Genomic DNA, 15,942 nt, shown 5'->3' with positions numbered 1-15,942 from the left:
TGTTTGGGCTGTGCTTCAGCTTTGTGGTTCTACTTCCACTTAGGATTCATTGCTGTTATGAAGTAGTAAGTCACTGACAAGACTTCTGATCTCTTCCCTGCTGTTTTCCTATAGCATGTTGCTGTCCTGAGGATCTTTGCCTTGAGCACTAAAAAATTTCTACATTAGTTGTAACTTGTTGCGGCTGTCTGTGTCTGCCAAGATATGGGGGAAATGGGATTAAATAACCTAAGTGGCCCCATCATCTCTTGTTCTATCAACTCTATTGCTACAAAGTAAGATTAAAGTTTTTGTTGTTGCTAAGATCTCAAACTATGTATCCTCAATCTCTGTGAGGCAAGGCTTGATGGACATCTGTGCCTATGCTAAATGAGATCTTTCTCATTGTGTTAAGGATTCTAAATTAACATATCACTGCTCTTCATATAACTAAGATGACAAACTGTAGACAAGAAAATACAAAAATCTGGAGGCATGCAATGAGACAGCAAATAAAGTAAAGCAGAGAACTGAACTGATTCTTGAAAGCTACCAGAACACAAACTGTGAATTATTTCTGCATTAGAGGTTGTTAAATACAGTGTAATTGATTTTGGGCTACGAAGTCTTCCATCTGCCCAAGGATGTAATGGAAGAATGAGCCATTATGAGCCAAGAGAGGCCAGATTATTGTAATTTGTCTAAGGAACCAATTCTAACTCCTGAATTTCCTGAGGACAAGAGGCCATTCACCCTGGCTTCCTCAGTGCCAGCAAGCCAAACCTTGCTCTCATAAGGCTTTGGAAAATGTCTATTTAAAAAGATTTATAAACAGAATGGAAAAAAAAAATCAAACAAACTATTAAAATGAGCTAATGAAGTATGGGCTGGATGAGCAAACAGTGAGGTGGACTGAAAGCTGGCTGAACAACCAAGCCAGGAGGGTGGTGACCAGGGGCATAAAGTCTAGTTGGAGGCCAGTAACGAGCAGTGTACCCCAGGGATCAGTACTGGTCCATTTCTGTTCAACATCTTCATTAATGATCTGGATGACGGGACAGAGTGGACCCTCAGCAAGTTTGCAGATAACAAGAAAGTGGGAGGAGTGGCTGATACACCAGAGGGTCATGCTACCACCCAGAGGAACCTCAACAGACTGGAGAAATGGGCCGACAGGACCCCAAAGAGGTTCAACAAGTGGAAGTGCAAAGCCCTTCCCCCTGGGGAGGAACAACCCCAGGCACCAGTATGCTGTGGGCCACCCAGCTGGAAAGCTGCTTGGCAGAGAAGGCCCTGGGGGTGCTGGTGGACATCAGGTTGGACATGAGTCAGTAACGTGCCCTTGCTTGCAAAGAAAGCAAATGGTATCCTGGGCTGCATTAGGAGAACTGCCAGCAGGTAGAGGGAGGTGATCCTGCCCTCCCTGCTGAGCACTGCATCCAGTCCTGGGCTCCCCAGTATGAGAGAGAGACATGGACATGTTGGAGAGAGTCCAGCAAAAGGCCACGAAGATGATGAAGGCACTGGAGCATCTCTCCTATGAGAAGAGGCCAAGAGAGCTGGGACTGTTCAGCCTGGAGAAGAGAAGAGTCAGGGGGATCTCATCAATGTATATAAATCCTGGATGGGAGGGTGCAAAGAGGAGAGAGCCAGGCTCTTTCCAGTGGTGCCCAGTGTTGCACCAGTGGCAACGCACAGAGAATGAAAGACAGAAAGTTCCCTCTGAACATCAGAAATCACTTTTTCACTGGGGGTGACCAAGCACTGGCACAGGTTGCCCAAGGAGGCTGTGGAGCTTCCCTCCTTGGAGATATTCAAAAGCCAAGACATGGTCCTGGGGAAACATGGCTCTGAGTGGCCACGCTTGAGCAGAGCAGTTGAAACAGACCACTTCCAGGGCCCCTTCCAACCTCGCCCATTCTGTGTGATCCTGTGTTAGTAACTTCAGCTATCAAAACCTCAATGATTTTGTGGAAGCTTGAGTACACAGTTTTGGTTTTTTTAGTAAGTAATCTCTGCTGAAGTTAGTAGCCGAGTAAATATTCTAGTACTAAGTTTTCCAAACAAGGAAATACTATGATCACCTCTTTTTGCAAAAAGGTAACTTGCCAAGAACCAGCAGAGGCTAGTACTGCAACTAAGAACTCCTGCAGCCAATGCTGCCAGTCTTAAATTGAAGAAGTTAGTTACACAATACCTGGAAGACATTTCGTATGAATGTTAAAAAAGGACAGATGCAATCCTATGTGATCAGATTAATCTCTGCCAGAAGACACTTTACACTCCAGAGATTCTATTTCGTCATTTAGCAATAAAGCACTTGCCTATAACACTTTCATCTATACCACTGTGTGATTGGTCTGCCTTCATTTCAACATTAACTTCCAATGTTACTTCCAGGCATGGGAAAACAAAGGTAAAAGGAGCATTTGCCGCCTTCTCCAGGTACTGGGGCACCCTCCACAACAAGCTGGGTATAAAAACAGTGTTGCCAAAAAAAAAAAAAAAAAAAAAAAAAAAAAAAAAAAAAAAAAAAAGGGCTGGGAGGGCAGGAAAAGCTCCACCACCAAAATAAGACAACTAGAGGGACTAAGAAATATAAATATGTAGTGCCAGCCAAACCAGAAGTCACAGAAAAAGAACCAGATCCCATAAAAAGAGAGAAGTATCTTTCTAGGACTCAAAGAGAAGGAAAAAAACTCGGAGTACAAAATCTCCATTAAAAATACGAATGAATACCTGTATATTTTTATGATTTTTTCTTACCCATCTAAAAAGCTTCACCTTTAGTCAAATATGGTCAAAGTGAAAAGACTGTTTTCAGCAGTTTTGTGTCACCCAACAATTGTTTGGAAAAGAGCAGGCATACCTTCACCATGGGAAAGGAGACTGATTACCTATGCTCAAGGTACTCGTGTAAAATCCAAGTAACATTTACTTTACTCTGCAAAAGTTGGAAACCTCCAAGAAATGTAGAAAAGAATAATATAATTAAAGTTCTCAAAGAAGGCACAGAAAGGTAAAAAAACAGATGAGAAGGAACAGAAATCTATGGAGTCTGATACCCTCCTCAGAAAAACAACTCATTTGAAAAGCCAATGTGCCATAAACATCAAAGGGAATAATGCACATATTTGAAATCAGATATAGCTAAAGGCAACAAGAATAATCTGAATGTGTCTAAATATTAAGATATTCAAAATGTTGCTCTAGAAGGGTTGCTAAATATTCAACCTAAGTTTTGATCATAATGTGGAAACCAAAGCAAATGTTCTGCTAGTGAATATCACTTCAAAGTCTTTCCAAGTATAAGAGATAGCAAGTTAGGGCTAATTCAGTTGGACTTTTACATCCATAAATTTGGTTTATAATTTTATTTTTGGCAGTTACTGAAATGTGAAAAAAAAATAATCTTGCTAGCACCCAGATGTTTCAGCTTTATTTTAGTATTATATTCTAGATGCAATTAATTCTTACCTACTCACATACAAAAGTAGGTGAGATAGTGACAGATGGATTAACTTATCTTTTAAGCATGAATGAAGCTCTCTTACAGTGCTACCTGATACATAACTAAAATTAAGGAAAGACTGATGTGCAGAAGGTTCCATTTTGCTTCGGTTTTCTTCAGGCCTGAACTAGGCGATACATAGAAGCAAAGAGTATGAACTAGTTGACAGACATAGGACAAGTAATAATACAACAGTTCAACATTAAGACTATTAGATTTGAAAACAAGCAGTGTTTCACCTCAGCGTTCATAGGGTATGGGATAAAAACTCATCTTTGGTATAATGTTGGATGTGATTTCTTGTTATTCTGCTCTATGACATGTACGTGTATCAAACTACTCGGGAACAGTACAGCCTTGTTGCAAGGAATTTCACATAGAGTTGTAACACAAAGGGAAAGACAGTTACCAAATATACACGATAATTTTCATAAAAAGATTAGGATCCATAAAAACATATGATGGAAGCTAAACATCAACCACAGAGACTTAAATCTGTAAGACTGTTACTCTGTTTTAGTATTATCTGGAAAAAGCTTCTTCACATGTAATTACAAGTTGCAAAGTCTGCCTATCAATAGCATTCTTCTATTACAAAAAGAAAATGACCAAAAAAATCAGATACTACTTCTCAGAAACCCCAACATTTTAAAGCTGAATCAGCTTACAGGTTTTGGATTGGGTTTTTTTGTGTTGTTGTTGTTTTTTGGGTTTTTTCTTATCTCCCATATAGTATTTCTAGTTTGTAACAGCTTATCATTTACAACACAAAAGTAGTGTATCTATCACTTAAGTTATCAGTATGCTCCAAGAAAGTCTGCTTCTATTTAGTCCACACAGCTTTTTGTTCACCCCACTTATTAGACATCGAACAGTTAGAAATCAGTAAGTCAACTTAACTACATTATTTTACAAAGTATAAATATTAACAGTCATCTTACGCATGAGGGATTGTAGTTTTGAAAATATCCAGCATGCAAGTACAAGTTTTATCCCAGATTTCTAGGGTAAACTTTTCACCATTTAGGATGACAACATTCTCCAAACAGTTTGTACCAGATCGTGCCAGTTGTTCATTGTCTGGAAAAGACAAACAGTGCATTTGTTTATTCACATTCAGCACAGTAAAATGTTAACATTGTTTAACATAACTTGGTACAGTCCTACCTTGCTGCACACACCAGTACAGCTGTGCAAATATATCATCCAAAAGAACATCACTAAGTACTTCTAAATACTGCGTAAATACATCACATATTGCATAAAGTGCATGGTTGCAAGTAGTTGTCATCCATTCAGCTTTCTAGGAGGAGAAAACAAAAAATGACAACTTTGAGGTAAAACTTTTAGGATACACATCTTTGCAAGCAGGCAGATATATGTATTTACTCAATTTGAAATGCTTTATAGTGACATACAATTCCTTTCTATATCTCAAAACCCCCACAACTTGGAGCCCCAACTTAAGCTTTGCTAACTGGCAGGTTTAAAAACCTACAGAAACAGACAAACAACTATTCTCAGAGACAAGATTACAGGACTGACAAGCACTTACCATCATGAGATACTGAGTTTGACATTAAACATAGTGTCTAACCCTAGCTCAATAGTTTAACACCAAACTAAGTTTTCCGTGTTTCCTCTACATATTTTCCAAGGGATAAAAACTTAAGAGAGTAAGATGCCCTTCTACAAATACTCACACAGAGCCTCCCAAATAGCTGACAGTTGCGATCGAACTTCTAATATTAGTAATTTACACAGTTTACATTAGTAAGCTCACTTCTGTTTCACCTCCTTGTAAGGACAGTACCTGGTGCTGGTTTGGCAGGTCAAAACCTGTTTGGCTAGTCAAAAGGCTGCAGCGAAAGCACAGTGCTGTTCTGGGGATTTGTTTGTCTGTTTGTTGGTCATCAAAAAGTTTTGAACTAGTAGAACTTATTTCTTCTAACTGTGACTTCACTGCTGATCACAAGCCTCATTCCACTGAGCGTGCTGCCATGAAGTCATGTGTGTCTCAGATTCCAGACATCACATGTAAAAGCTGCAGTTCTTCTTACAAACTCTAGATAAGTTGCATTTTATGCTTTCTTCTGTTGTTCATAGTGTAAACTACTAGGCCTTTTACATACATGGTTTATGAAAAACGATAGAAGTGACAACACCTCCAACAGAATGCTAATAAAATGAGCAAAAAAGGTCAAAGTTTTGATGTTTGCCTTACATCACTTGATAAGCTATATTACTAATCAAGTTTTCCACTGCAAATATAGATCTCTGGTAAATTATCTTCCCCCACTTTTTTCACCTCAGTCTGCTGTTCTGGCAGTTTCATGTTGTCAAATATCCTGAAGACAATCCGAAACAAATCTTGCCACCAGTGTTTCTCGTAAGTATGGCCGTATGTCTTCATTATTTCAAACATTACTGTTAAGCCCCTGAAATGAAGAATGAACAACATATATTAAGAGTTACAAAAAGACATGTACTAGGTCAAACTGCAACAGCAGTAAGAAACTCAAATATTGTCAAGAACATTATACATTGATCACTAGTACACAAAAATTAAGTAGAAAATCAGCTTATTTAAAAAGCACTTAGAAGCCACAGGGTATAGCCTGAAAATACTTTTGAGAACTGTGGTAATGTCAAATTAAAACAACTTCTTCACAAAGGACCACAGAAATAAAGGAACAAGTATTTCCAGGTATGAAGTAAAAAGATCTAGAAGCAAGTATTAATCTTTATTAGCTATAAAGGGAGTCCAGATGCACACTAAAATGGAATATGCAATGGGGGCATCTTTCATGAAATTAAACATCATACATTTATATTTACTAATGAATACAGAGGATCAATATTGCCACTGGAAGAATAAAGATTTGAATATTCATCCCATGTAATACTTTATTTAAAAAGAAAGGGAGGGATTTAAAGCATATTGACCATTTAGAGTTGACCTTCCATGTTAAAATAATGCTTGCTTGCTATATGTTAGGAAAATCAGAAGTTAACTTCTGCATCTTACTGTGCTCTATACAGAAAATGCCTCCATTGCATCTGATTTTAAGTTCAGCTGAGCTGTTTTAAATAGTTTACAGGTTCTATAATAAATGTGAAACAGTCACTGTTAATTTTAATTTATTTAAGCCTTAACTTATTTTCAAATGAACTATTTAAATAGTTCTTGTCATTTCATGGCTGTAAATCCTAAACAGGCATTATTAGAATATTCAACTTTGAAGAAATGCAATACTTATCTATTTAATATAATGCAATTACAACCATGTAACTTCATTATTTATTGTAATGGAAGATATAAATTTCCTATGTAAAGAATGCAGATGTGATTTCTACATTCCAGCATCTATTAAAAAGGTGTTTTGAAAAGTCTGGTGTTCCCACAGTGGTATCACCCAAATTAAATATGTAAGTCATTTTATGACAGTTACATTTACTAAGAAGAGTCATTTCTATTTTAAAAGTATAAAGTAAGCCTTTTAAAATTTGAATTACAAATACTGATTGTTACCTGGTTCTTACATCTAATTTGCATCTATTGATGATACAGGACAACTCAAACAGAATAGGGAACCATCCTCGCACCCACACTCTGTCTTCGGGAGCTACATTCATATCATCACTCGTGTATTCCTTGAACGCCTTTAGAAGAAAACAGAAGGTTATACAGAGTCATTTGGACTGTACATAACAATCTCTGCTATGCTAGTATCACACCCTGATGCTTCAGGAGAGCTGGCAATCAAGATAATACTGAGCAGGTGAAGTGTTTTTCAAAGTAATTCTTAGTAGATCATGAAAAATAAACTAGAAAAACAAACTAAAAGAATAAATGAGATGATACATTCAAGCATCAGGTTTTGCTTGCAGTTCAGTGTGAGTCTTTTACTCTCTTTTTACAGAGACAGCACCGAAAGTGAGGATCTACCGTAACATTTTGAGGATATCAAGCATTTTTGCTTACGCCGTTACCCTCAGTGGACAGCAGATCCTGAGATAGGCTGATGATTTCCAGCAGCTCTTAGGAAAGCTAGCCACCAGCTGAACTGCGTGGATGGGGATGGGTGGGTGGGGGAATAAAATTAAAAAGTAAAATAAAATAAATGAACTGCTGGCATTTTCAAAGCTCGTGGAATTTTATACTCCTATTGCTTCTGAATAAAGTACACGTCTCATTAATCTCTGAAACCTGAAGGGAAACAAATAAGGTTAGCACAATCTTGTTTTCCTTCTAAAAGCACTATTGATTAAAGCACTTATAATTTAGTTAATACAGACTATACCTGAGGTCTATCAGATACGTATTTTGCACAGTGGCGAATGAGGCGGATCGCTTCCATACTAGTATCTGGAAATGCTGCATTGCAGGCAAATTCAGACAAGCACTTTACTGCATCCTGGAAAGAATCTATAGTTGCTGGGAAGTGTTTTTCAAACACAATTGCTGGGAGAAAAGTGTGGACAAAAGAAAAGAAGTGTCATGCTTTAAAATCTATTAATTGTAATATAAACTGACTGTAATAGAATTCATGAGAGACTGGTTCATTGACTGGTGCTGTCAAACGCTTGAGTAGTAATAAAAAAACAAATGCTCAACAATAACAAAAAAATCACCTCACCTAAAGGGCATTTATTTCGACAGTAGTAAGTGTCTAAAACAAGCTGTGGTAGCATCTAGTCTGTAGGGGGGAAATGTTAACAGTTCGGCAAAAAGAGAGCAATACCCTTACTGCTTAGCATTAGTCTGTATGGTCAGAGCTTAAGAGGGCTACACAAAGCGTGGAGTTACATCTGCAAAAGGACTTCCCTCAGCAATAGGGTCTTATTGCCCCGATTTTAAACAGCCACACTTTCGAGGTGAAAAACATTCTTCATCGATGCTGAAACAGTTTTAGGAACTTGCAGAGGCTGAGACAGAATAAAGAGATCCCTTGTGGCGCTTAAAGCATGAGGATCTAGATTAGAATGGGAAGAGAAAAAAAATAAATGCTAGTGCCACCTAGCTCAGCACTTTCTCCTGAACAGGGCTGTAGACAAGCACAATCCAGAAACAAGGAAAAAGGCAGGCAAACAACAAAATGGTAAAATGGCTACACATTTTTTTTCTGGGGGAAAAAATATAAAATTATTAAATGAAAACGTACACATAAAAGTAAAATTAGCTAAGGCTTGACTTGTTTTACTATGGAAAGCTACAGATAAATTTTTTTAAAGGCACAAAGGAAGACAGATTAACTATCATCTTACTGAATTATTTTCCTAAGTATTTCCCCAGAGGATGGGTTGAAAAGTGTAAGATACTGGTTCTAAAGCATGAAGTGGGCTTTACTATGCAGGCTGTAAAGCCAACAGATAAATCAGTCTCTGAAGTCACATACACTTTCATGACACCTGAATGTCATCAGTACTCACTGACAATGTGTCCTGTAGTCTGGAATGCAAGTTCCACTATACTTTCATCCTGATCTGAGGCTGCCAGATGAAACACTGAAAAAATGTTTTTCCAGCCAGAACGAATGTTAGCAGCCTGGGAGTTTACCATCTGTGCGATACACCGTACAACCATGTCTCGAATAGTAGGAGACCTAAATTAAGATAACAAACAATAATTGTTCAAACTAAATTACATGATCAATTAGAATAGCGTAATTCTTCAGCAACTGGTTGTATAAAAGCGATTTGAAACATAAATTGCAAAAGTTGGTGCTTATGATCCCAGGCGATTAATTTCATTGTATGTTATTACCTGTTTCTCTTCATGATATGTTCAAATGGTCTTAGGAAGTCCTTCTGGAATCGGAAATTAGCAAGTTCTCCTTTTTCCAAGAACTTCATTGATAATTGCCTTAATGAGTCCACTGCAAAAATAGCTACATCTTCATTGGGATTGCAGCCAACCTGATAATGTAGAATAGGAATGCATAGTAAGCTTGCATCAGAATTCTTATGGATTCACACCAAGCTGCCTCTACATTTGGTAACTGAGAACTAAGCAGTACTAGAAAATTAACAAACTTAAGTAGTAGACGATTCCGCGAACCACATTGTTAATGCAATTCAATAATCCCTAACCAATTTCAGCTATATTCTACATTATATATCCTAGCATTTAAAACTTTCTAAAAATAAGTAAGCTGTCTAAAAAGACTTCAAGAAGCTGTATTAAAAACACACGTCAGACATTCACCTTATACATAGTCAATTTAGACTTGAACAGAAACCAACCTTCTAGCCCAAGCTTCATAACACACCCCCAAAAATTAGAACACATAACTAAAGGCTGCCAGTTCTAGACCCAGAGCACGATAAATAACTTAATATATACTTCTCCTTTTACATTGATTATATTGTGTACCTCTATCTTCTTACAGGCCTTTCCAGCTTTACAATTTTTGCTGTATTTTAAGCTACTTATACAGAAAGACAGAAAAAACAGCATAATTCAGACAAGCACATGCTTTTCTAACAAAGCTCTAAATAAAATTTATTTGTATTGGTAATTCAAGGAGTATGCAGTATAAACATTAATGGGGATACCTTATTAAAATGATCTCCAATAACTTCCCAGATTCTAGACCACTGTAGCCTTATCCGGCCCATGTTATAGTACGAAATCTCTACTATCTTCTGCAGACTAAACATTCGAGGGTGGGTAGCAGACAGCAGTTCATCCATAGATACGGCACATAGCCAGCGAACGAAATCCACTATGAAATGCACACAGATTTTAATGCAATATTTTTCCAAGTTTTAAGGCAAAGCTTCTTTGTAGTTTACAGGGGGTGGGTGGGGTGGGGTGGACAAAACGTACCAATAGCGTTTCCATCCAACCTTGTAGATCCCGTAAATATTCTGTAAAGTGCAGTTTAAGACATTGTTACAATTTCTTAATTTACTAAATATGTATTCAAGTTTTTTTAAAAAAGTATATAGCCATCTCCTGACTACTTTGATTTATTTAAAAAAAATTAGTAACTGTGGAAAAATACTGAGCTTTGAAAATCAGAAATATTTCAATTATTTCTAATATTTTTAAATAACTCCCATAAGCATGCATGGAGACTGGGAGGTAAGCATTGTTTCTAATACTATCTGCTCTTGACAGTGACTGATAAATAACGTCACTAGTTTATAAACTATTCAGCCCTGCTCCAAACACAGAAGTCAAACTTCTCCGAAGTGCATAATTCCTATCTGCCATGACAAACAGATACTGGAAACACTCCATTATGAAGTGGAGAAAAATACTGCAAATCTAAAGAGCTATTTATTATGCATTTGACATTAAGCCTCTAGTTCACTTGATGTAATTTTACTGCAAGGCAACTTTCACGGAGCTGAGATCAATGTTGCTGCCTATACTCAGTCACAGAAATGCTTGTAAGCCTTCAGAATGATACCCCTTTGTGATTGTCAATTTTGACAAATCATGTTTTCTGATTTCTTATATGCTGAGAGAGCAAGATGCATTAACACTGCAGTCTGATCAGTACTTTATGGTCTAAACAGGGAATGTTTATGATATGCATCATGCCTGATCAAATCCAGTTATGATAAACATGATGCACAGAAAGGAAGACTGGAATAGCAATTTTGGTAACATAAGACAACATCTACATAACCTAGAGGAAAGCAGAGAGTCAGTAATTACATTTAGGAGAAAAAAGGGTCTGTCAATAACATTCCCTGTACTAAGGCAGAATGAGATTTGCTATATGTTAACATATTTAGCAAATCAAGATTCACCAGACAGTACAGCAGTCTTCATTCTGCAACCCTCCTGTAATAATTTTGCATCAATAAAAAGGCTTCTTGCTTAATCTTTGTTCTCTTCCTTCTTGCAAAAATACTTCTCCATAAGAAAGGAAAACACTCACAAAACGAAAAGGTCTTTAATATGGTACTATTTATGCAGGTTTTTTCAAATAGGGGTAAATTAATAATAATGTCCTGTTATTAGCAGAGAGTATTCAACTATCGCTCAAAAAGCTTGAGATGGCAACAGCAAATTTAATACAATACCTGTCTACAGCAACGACAACGCTTTGGGAGCTAGTTTCACCAATGGATTCCTGAATACTTGCTATCTGCTTCCAATCCACGTTTCCACCAACTATAGTGAACAAAATTTGAAAAACAGGTAAGAAAACACAGAAAGGGCTAGGAAGAAAGAGGAAGAGAAGTCATGCCACTACCAGTATAATGAAATACATTTTTTCACAAATATATTGATCCCCCAAAAAAGAGAAGTACATTATTAATTTCCCTTGCATGAGCTGGGCATCTCAGTGAACAACTGCATGTTGTTCTAAGTCCTAATTCTCTAGATTCTCTATCCACGTATAAACTATATCAGTCTCAAAAAATTGTCCACTATTCTTAACAACGCTACAAATAGACAGAAGTGCAAAAAATTCAAAAGCACAAGAACCACCTTTTCCTCTCCATCTTTCAATGGATCTTTGGTAATTCTGCTACTGAAAATACACAAGAAATGATGGAGAATACTGGACAGAGCAGAACCTTTCACACTTTGTTAGCAGCAAGTAAGTAAATCCAGCGTGATAGGTTTTCTTTGTAATCATTCACAGAGGAAAACTTCATCTTAAAGCTACATCTCAAGTACACCAAAATTATCACCTAAAAATAGTGAGAAAATTCTTTAAATAAAACCCCAGTATTTATTTTAGTGGACAGAAACCCACAACTGGGAAAGCTAATGTTAAGAAAATACTAACTTCACAGCAGGCAAATTTCTGAATTTTCTAGCAATCTCTAAGCTCCCGTCAACCCCCCATCAAAAAAACAGAGCAGGAATCTTGCAACCACTCTTGGTAATTCTACCTACCATGTATTTAGGTGTTTGGGTTTGTGGGGGGGGGGTTTGGTGGTTTTTTATTTCTTTTTTTTTTTTTTTTTCCTCCTTAGGCAGCCTATCAGAAAGATAGGGGAGAACAGAAGACTGAAAAAATGCTAGCGGTTCTGTCCTCAGAGCTCTGCCGAAATGAAAAGTTCTCATGTTTAAGACTGCCTCCCGAAAGTCTGCCTCTGAGTCTTGCAGTGTTCTACGCTTGGGGGCGGCTGGAGATGACTGTCTGTCAAATCTAGATAAACTGACCCATCTGAAGTATTTTTAAGGGCATTTATGTACAAACCTTCCTGTATATACATGCGTACATACGTAAATTTATACTAGTATTTCAGCAACTTATAATACTGTTAGGTTTGGTCAAGACTTCTCTTGTAAGCACACAAGCTGCCAGTATCAAATTAGCTTGAATCTTGGTAATGCTTCAGCTGAGAAAAATACCAGATGAGCAGCTGTGTGAAGTGAATTTGAAGGGCTATTTCCAAGAAGTCTGGTAACCCTAGCCAACTCTGCCACTTTACATAAGAAATCTTTATTATCATAGGATTTATAATTAATACCGGAAAACCTAAACAGACAGCAGATTTCTATTCTAACAGTTACAAGACCCTTTACAATGAAATGTTAAGAATTGCCTATGTTATTCTGCTTTATGAAAAACTGATTCCTCAGATTCCCATCGTCTAAAGAGAATTTCTGGTTACCTAAGAAGTACACTATGGCTATGCCACAGCAACAGGTTTTGTCTTCCAAGTTTGTGAATAGGAACTACAGCAGAAGAAAGCTGAACTTCACAGTTCAAATGTAGATACCTGAAGAGTACACAGTAAATGAGCAAAGGGGTTTGGGGGGTTGGGTTTGTTGATTATTTGTTTTGTTTTGTTTTTTTTTTAATAACCCACACTTTAACTTCAGCAAGAAAAGTGAATGCTGCAGCTTATGCATGTCTGATTTTGCAAGCAGATTTGAAAGATGGAGGTTCTGTGTCACCAGACTGCAACTTCACTTACTCTAATTAAGCAATTGTTTTCTTTCAAAATATGTGCCTGTATATATGGACATATGTGCTGTGGGTTCTTCACAGGAATTTAGGTTAATGGGAAGTATAAGGAAATTGAAGTATTTGCAACACAGGATTTGTGGAGAACAGTGAAAAACCTAAAACAATTGCAAAAAAGACTATGTTCTAACATCCCTTAAGTGTATGAAAACCAAATTCCTTTTAGTTAGGCATTTCCCTGTAAGACTGGAGGGGTATTATTTGAGGGGGGTGGGGGGGTTAATAAAAAAATAGGTTAAGTTTCCATATGTGCACTGTAACAAGCATTTCAGAAAACAACATGTTATGCATTTGGGCATACACTATTTTCCTTGGAAGTGTAGTTGACAGAGGGGAAAAAAGTCTTTACGAGTTGGATCTATACCAACAACTAGCAAGTATGATTTAGAGACACCTGACTACAGTTTACATTCTTGAGCTATTAGGACTTAAAATTTTTAAAGGCCAGTCACTTAAGCATAAAGAAACTGCCAGCACTTGGAGACAGCCCAGCTGGATAGGTCACTGGGGAACACTAAACTGGAGGATGCATATTAGAAGGGCAGGAAGAAGCTCAGTATACGAGATGTTGGCAGATGCATTAATTTCCAGGCATAAGCCTCACTGTAAGTAACATAAATCTTGCTTCAGCAGCTCTTGGCAAGGTGAGGGGAGTAGAGTACATAGAGGCAGGCCAGAGGAGAGCACTATGGAAAGAAAAGGACTGACCGCAGAGTAAGAAAAACCTGTCTGAGGAGAACACAAAGCCAGACAATTAGGACAAGCTGAAGGCTGAGATCAGGGAAACTAGTAAAATAATCATTACTCCTCAAAAAAAAAAAAAAAAAAAAAAAAAAGGGGGGGGGGGGAAGAAAGAAAATTTACATGAAAACTTGAGGGAAACCAGCTTTTGCTGGACTGTGGGTGAAATGGTTCAAAAGGCTGGAGACACTGAGCATTATACTAAAATTGAAACTTCCTAACAGTCAAATGGAGTTACATATCCTTCCTTGACACTTCCATAGTTCCCCAACACCCTAAACCAGTAAGTCTTTAGCTGCGTTGCTATTAAAAAACCCCAAATTAACCAATACCTTTTCAAAGACGATTTAAGGAAAGACCAGTATACTTCTTTAGGAGGATAGGAAACATCATCTCATTTATGAAGTAATTTTTTTTAAGTTGGCCTGAGAGCCAAAAGCTACTTATTCAGTATCAAAGTACCCAATGGAGGAGGAAACAATTTCACAATTTAAGTCAGACTAATCTCCCACTTGGTTTGAATACTGTGTGTTTCTCACAAAATTTCGTAACAGGGTGATTAACCTACACATGCTAACTTGCCAGTTTGGTAAAATACTTGGTGCACTAATGTCGCAATATTACTAAATCTGGTCATACCATCAGCAATCCATTCTTACTTGGTCAGCTGTATGTTAATAGAAATGAGTAATGCATCACTCACATTTCCCTCTCCCCTATCCTATCAATAATACTTAACAGAGCAAAACAAATATCCAGAAATAGGAATAGGTTTATCCAAGTTAGTTTTACAAGGACTACTTCATGGTCTCGTCTCTGAACCTCATAGTCAACCATAATGAAAACAAAGGACAAACTTTACTATCTGTCTGAACAAAGCCAGTTAAAGTAAATCCTTCATGTCTGCATTACTTACCCAGTCCCAGCCCCACAAATTCATCGGGTGCCTGATCTTTTGTTCCAGTAAGAGAACCTTCCCTGCCACGCACTGTCCCTGAGATGTAGCGAGGTTTTACTCCAGTTCCTATTAACTGTGCCAGTTCAAGTTGACTGATGCATTTCAGAATCTGTTTCAGAGCATAAAGACGTTGTTTATCAACAAAAAGCAGTTTAAAATACTAAAAAATAACTAAACAGAAACCTAAAGGCAGAGCTTTAGACACACCCCCTGCCCCGAACAACCAAGGTCAGGCAACTATTTCTGCTCTTCTGACTAAAATTAGTATTAATTTAAATACTATTGGATTAATATCTCACAATTTTATTTCTCACTTGGACATGTTTTGCTACTTTATTGGCTATACAATGTGTAATTCTACACAATGTATGTACAAACGTATCACTGTATTTATGCATAAACAAGCACACTACTCTGTTTAAAATCAGTACACGCGCTTTCTTACAGTTCAAATACAAAAGACTCTTGTACCTCATGCCAGGAATTTCCTAAATAGTTTCCATCTGTATGAGCCACCGTGATGAGAGTTTTGATTGTGTCAATATTCTTCTGCTTCATTTCAGTAATCCCAGAACTCACTGTAAGTAATGTAAATCTTGCTAATGCTTGGACATAGGCATCTCTTTCAAGCTACAAATGGGAGAAAAAAACCAAACCAAACAAACCTCTTGTAAGCGTTTTCTCAGTTTCTTGCTTAGTACAATCTGTGTGGTTTCAGCAAATATACTGTTTACCTTTCTCTTCCTAGAACTTAATTTCCAAAGCATTCTACATAATGAAAATATCTCATGTTCTTCTGCAGT

General features: G+C 37.4%; 1 protein-coding gene across 3 annotated transcripts in view; it reads right to left on the bottom strand.

Annotated features, from left to right (window-relative positions):
- ARFGEF1 (ADP ribosylation factor guanine nucleotide exchange factor 1) overlaps positions 1–15,942 on the bottom strand; it is a 94,707-nt gene that overhangs the window by 8,238 nt on the left and 70,527 nt on the right. For all 3 annotated transcript variants that reach the window (XM_005443196.3, XM_055704591.1, XM_055704590.1), the window contains exons 21-32: positions 15,611–15,769; positions 15,098–15,248; positions 11,534–11,624; positions 10,323–10,363; positions 10,049–10,218; positions 9,258–9,409; positions 8,924–9,096; positions 7,795–7,955; positions 7,023–7,153; positions 5,799–5,928; positions 4,658–4,793; positions 4,432–4,570 (exon numbers count right to left, since the gene is read on the bottom strand). In XM_005443196.3, coding sequence (XP_005443253.1) covers positions 4,432–4,570; positions 4,658–4,793; positions 5,799–5,928; positions 7,023–7,153; positions 7,795–7,955; positions 8,924–9,096; positions 9,258–9,409; positions 10,049–10,218; positions 10,323–10,363; positions 11,534–11,624; positions 15,098–15,248; positions 15,611–15,769 — 1,634 coding nt within the window. The remainder of the gene's footprint in view (positions 1–4,431; positions 4,571–4,657; positions 4,794–5,798; positions 5,929–7,022; positions 7,154–7,794; positions 7,956–8,923; positions 9,097–9,257; positions 9,410–10,048; positions 10,219–10,322; positions 10,364–11,533; positions 11,625–15,097; positions 15,249–15,610; positions 15,770–15,942) is intronic.

This window comes from Falco cherrug, chromosome 3 (assembly GCF_023634085.1).
Source record: "Falco cherrug isolate bFalChe1 chromosome 3, bFalChe1.pri, whole genome shotgun sequence".
NCBI lineage: Eukaryota > Metazoa > Chordata > Aves > Falconiformes > Falconidae > Falco > Falco cherrug.
The sequence above is the reverse complement of the archived record's forward strand: the minus strand, read 5'-3'. Positions and strand labels throughout refer to the sequence as shown.